Genomic DNA, 4,188 nt, shown 5'->3' on the forward strand with positions numbered 1-4,188 from the left:
ACCAGGTTGAAACGAGCAGAGCCTCTTAGCAACTCTCCCCCTGCATGCCTGTGAGCGTGTGCGAGCTTAGCGTGCGGCTCGGCAGCAGCGGAAGAAAACGGAAAGAAGAGCGAGCGAGGGCGCGGGCGACGAGGGGAGGCAGCGCGGCCGGCCGGGCGAGGCGAGGAGCGGCGCGGTCGCTCGGTCGCTTCGGTCAGCCTGTCGGTCCGTCGTTCTGTCGGGGAGCCCCGACCCCGACGCAGGCTCCCGCCGCCGGCAGCATGGGCAGCGGCGCAGCGCAGCGGGGGCAGGGGGTGCCGCGCAGAGCCGGGGGCTCGGCGGCCAGCGCCTAGGCAGCGCCTTCAGCACCGGCAGCCCGGACAGCGCCCGGCGGGCGGCCCCGCGGCACCGCGCCACAAGGTCAGCCCGGCGCCGAGCTCGAGCCTGAGCCGGAGCCGGAGCCGCGCACACGCGCAGCCTCCGCGCGCACCGCGGCGCGCTCCGCCCGCTCGTCTCCGGCATGCGGCGGCTGCCGGCGGCCGGCACCATTCCCCTGACGGTGAGACAGCCCGGCCGGCAGATCTCCGCTTAGCTTCTTGCCCGGGAAGCGTCAGGGAGGGAGGGGGGGTGCGGTGGGGAATCGAGGAGGGGGATTATTTTTTCTTTTCCTCCTTCTACTTTTTTTTTTTTTTTTCCGTGCCTTGCAGTACGTGCCTGGATAGTTTGTGGATATAATTATTGACTGGAATCCGGGCTGTTGCAATTCTATGTGTGTGTTGGGGGGGGGGGGGAGAGGAGAAAAGAAAAAGACCCCCCCGCTCCTCCGCCGACCCTTCCTGCTCCCTCTCCCCGCATTTCCGCCCACCCCCCCACCCCCCCACCCCGTTGGTGGTGTTTCGGGGAAATTTCATGTATTGAATGGACTGGAATTGCTTTCCGTGTGAGGAGGATCGTTGCTGTTACTTTGTGATGAAATCGGGAATGAATTGCTCGGTTTAAAAATGCTGCTTTGGATTCTGTTGCTGGAGACGTCTCTTTGTTTTGCTGCTGGAAACGTTACAGGGGACGTTTGCAAAGAGAAGATCTGTGCCTGCAACGAGATAGAAGGGGATTTGCACGTAGACTGTGAGAAAAAGGGATTTACCAGCCTGCAACATTTCACCGCCCCAACTTCCCAGTTTTACCATTTATTTCTGCATGGAAATTCCCTGACTCGACTTTTCCCTAATGAGTTTGCTAACTTTTACAATGCAGTCAGTTTGCACATGGAAAACAACGGTTTGCATGAGATTGTTCCTGGGGCTTTTCTTGGGCTGCAGCTGGTGAAACGCTTGCACATAAACAACAACAAGATCAAATCATTCAGGAAGCAGACTTTCCTGGGGCTGGACGATCTGGAATACCTCCAGGCAGATTTTAATCTATTGCGGGATATTGACCCGGGAGCATTTAGGGACTTAAACAAACTAGAGGTGCTGATTTTAAATGACAATCTCATCAGCACCTTGCCCCCCAACGTGTTTCAGTATGTGCCGATCACCCACCTTGACCTCCGGGGAAACCGTCTTAAAACCTTGCCTTATGAGGAGGTCCTGGAGCAGATCCCAGGCATTGCTGAAATCCTGCTAGAGGATAACCCCTGGGACTGTACTTGCGATCTGCTGTCGTTGAAGGAATGGCTGGAAAATATACCCAAAAACGCTTTGATCGGCAGGGTGATTTGTGAAGCTCCCACTAGGTTGCAGGGCAAAGATTTAAATGAGACCACAGAGCATGAGCTGTGCAAAAAGAACAGAGTGGATTCTAGTCTAGATGCTCCCCCTGCCGAAGAAGAAACCTGTGATCCTGGTCCCATTCCAACCCCCTTTAAAATACATGGCAAGGAAGACCCTGCCACACCAGGATCTGGTCCAAATGGAGGTACAAAGATTCCTGTCAACTGGCAAATCAAGACTAGACCCACTGCTGCTGTGTCGACAGTTAGCGCAAAGAGTAAGTTACTGACTAACTTGTCCTGCCCTCAGATCTGCAGCTGTGATCAGATCCCTGGCTCAGGTTTAAAGGTTAATTGCAATGACAGGAATGTGAGCAGCTTGGTGGATTTGAAGCCTAAGCCATCCAATGTGCAGGAGCTGTTTCTGAGAGACAACAAAATACACACCATCAGGAAATCCCACTTTCTGGATTACCGGAAACTTAATTTACTTGATTTGGGCAACAACAACATAGCCACCATTGAGAACAACACCTTCAAGAACCTCTTCGATCTCCGATGGCTGTATATGGATAGCAACTACCTAGACACCCTGTCCCGGGAGAAATTTACTGGGCTGCAAAACCTGGAGTACCTGAATGTGGAGTTTAATGGGATCCAGCTGATCATGCCTGGCACCTTCAATGCAATGCCCAAACTGAGAGTCCTCATCCTCAACAACAATCTACTGAGGTCTCTTCCAGTTGACGTCTTCGCCGGGGTCTCACTTTCCAAACTGAGCATACACAACAATTATTTCATGTACCTTCCCGTGGCGGGGGTGCTGGACCAGCTCACCTCCATCACCCAGATCGATCTGCATGGCAACCCGTGGGACTGTACTTGCCCTATCGTGCCTTTCAAACAGTGGGCGGAGATGTTGCGCCCCAAGGTGATTATGAGCGATCTGAGGTGTGAGTCCCCAGAAGATTTCTTCAAGGAGGATTTTGAGTCTCTCTCCAATGACGTGATTTGCCCTCAGCTGAAAATATCACCCACACTAAGTTCTACCAACAAAAACAGCACCGGATTTGCAGAGACAGGTACTCACTCCAACTCCTACTTGGAGACCAGCCGGGTCTCCATTTCGGTGCTGGTGCCAGGGCTCCTGCTGGTTTTTGTGACCTCTGCTTTCACGGTGGTTGGCATGCTGGTGTTCATCCTGAGGAACAGAAAGCGGTCCAAGAGGAGGGACGCCAACTCGTCTGCATCTGAAATCAACTCCTTGCAGACAGTCTGCGACTCATCCTACTGGCACAACGGGCCCTACAGCACCGACGGGGCCCACAGGGTTTACGACTGCGGCTCCCACTCCCTGTCGGACTGAGGCGGGGTCGGGGGCGGCCGCCACCCGGGGGCCGGCCGTGCGCTGCTGGGGAGGCACACGCCAGCCAGGAACGGCTCTGCACCTCGGCTTCCTTCTGTGAGAAATAAAACACACTCGCGCGCACTCGCCCTCGTCCCCCACTGCAAGCGCTGTGCCCGGTGCTCGCTGGGGGGAGCCCGGCGCCGGGGCGCAACCCCCCCAGCTCGGCGCAGCCCCCCGCGACTGGAGCATCCCCCGCCCGTGCTTCGCCAGAGCGGCAATGGACGAGAGAGGACACCCTTCCTGCGGCCCCGGCAGGGAAAACCACGGCTGTTGGTTTTATTGGGCTTTTGTTCTGTTGTGCTGGGGGTCGTTTTGCTTTTCTGCCCTCTTCCCTTTTGGACGCACCCTTCTCCGAAAGGCGAGGAAGAGGAGGGGGGCGGAGGAAAGGCTGATGTCAGCCTCCTCCTGACAGCAAAGCAGGAGTGGAAAGTTGCACGAAGGCATGAATGTAATGTAAATAAATGACTCCGACTCCGAAACAGACAAATGAACAAAAAGTAAAATAATAATAATAATTAAAAACAAAAACAGACAAACAATCAGACAAACAAACAAAAAAACAAGTGCTGCATGGCTCGCATGGATACAACGCATCCCAGGGACGCTCCAGCCCCCGACTGGAAGCAGCGTCTAGTTCACGCCATCATCCCTCTTACCTGATAAGTCCCTTCATATCAAACCTTCTATATAAGAAATACAGTATAATAATAAAAGTGCCATTTCCCCATTTTTGTGTGATCAATAGGCAGTAGAAATCGTACTTTTACTGTGGAAAAATGTAAAGGTTTTATTTAAGACATAGTTGCATGAATATTCTCATCTGTTTTTTTTTTTTTTTTTTTTTTTTTTCGTTGAGGTGGGGATGACTTTATTGGGAGATATCTGTTTTCTTGATGATGGGTTTCATTTCTTTTTTGGGGGGGGGGGGTAGGCTTTGATTTTGTTTTCTCTCTCTTCTTTTTCAATATACAAATTCAGTATTGCCTTTCCATCTGAATGTAAAAATTAGTACCCTTGATTTATATTATGGTAACACTGTAAACATTCAAAACAAAACAAAACAAAAAAATCCAAGGCAGTTAAGCAT

At 52.7% G+C, this 4,188-nt stretch overlaps 1 protein-coding gene across 1 annotated transcript; it reads left to right on the forward strand.

Annotated features, from left to right (window-relative positions):
- Positions 1-980: 980 nt before the first annotated feature.
- SLITRK1 (SLIT and NTRK like family member 1) lies at positions 981-3,059 on the forward strand. Its single transcript, XM_035569404.1, has one exon. The coding sequence runs from the start codon at positions 981-983 to the stop codon at positions 3,057-3,059; it is 2,079 nt and encodes a 692-aa protein (XP_035425297.1).
- The last annotated feature ends 1,129 nt before the right edge of the window (positions 3,060-4,188 follow it).

The sequence above is a fragment of the Cygnus atratus genome, chromosome 1 (genome assembly GCF_013377495.2).
Source record: "Cygnus atratus isolate AKBS03 ecotype Queensland, Australia chromosome 1, CAtr_DNAZoo_HiC_assembly, whole genome shotgun sequence".
NCBI classification, from domain to species: domain Eukaryota; kingdom Metazoa; phylum Chordata; class Aves; order Anseriformes; family Anatidae; genus Cygnus; species Cygnus atratus.

Excerpts from the sequence above, each read along its gene's own strand:
- SLITRK1 (XM_035569404.1), top strand. The coding sequence starts at position 981 with ATGCTGCTTTGGATTCTGTTGCTGGAGACGTCTCTTTGTTTTGCTGCT.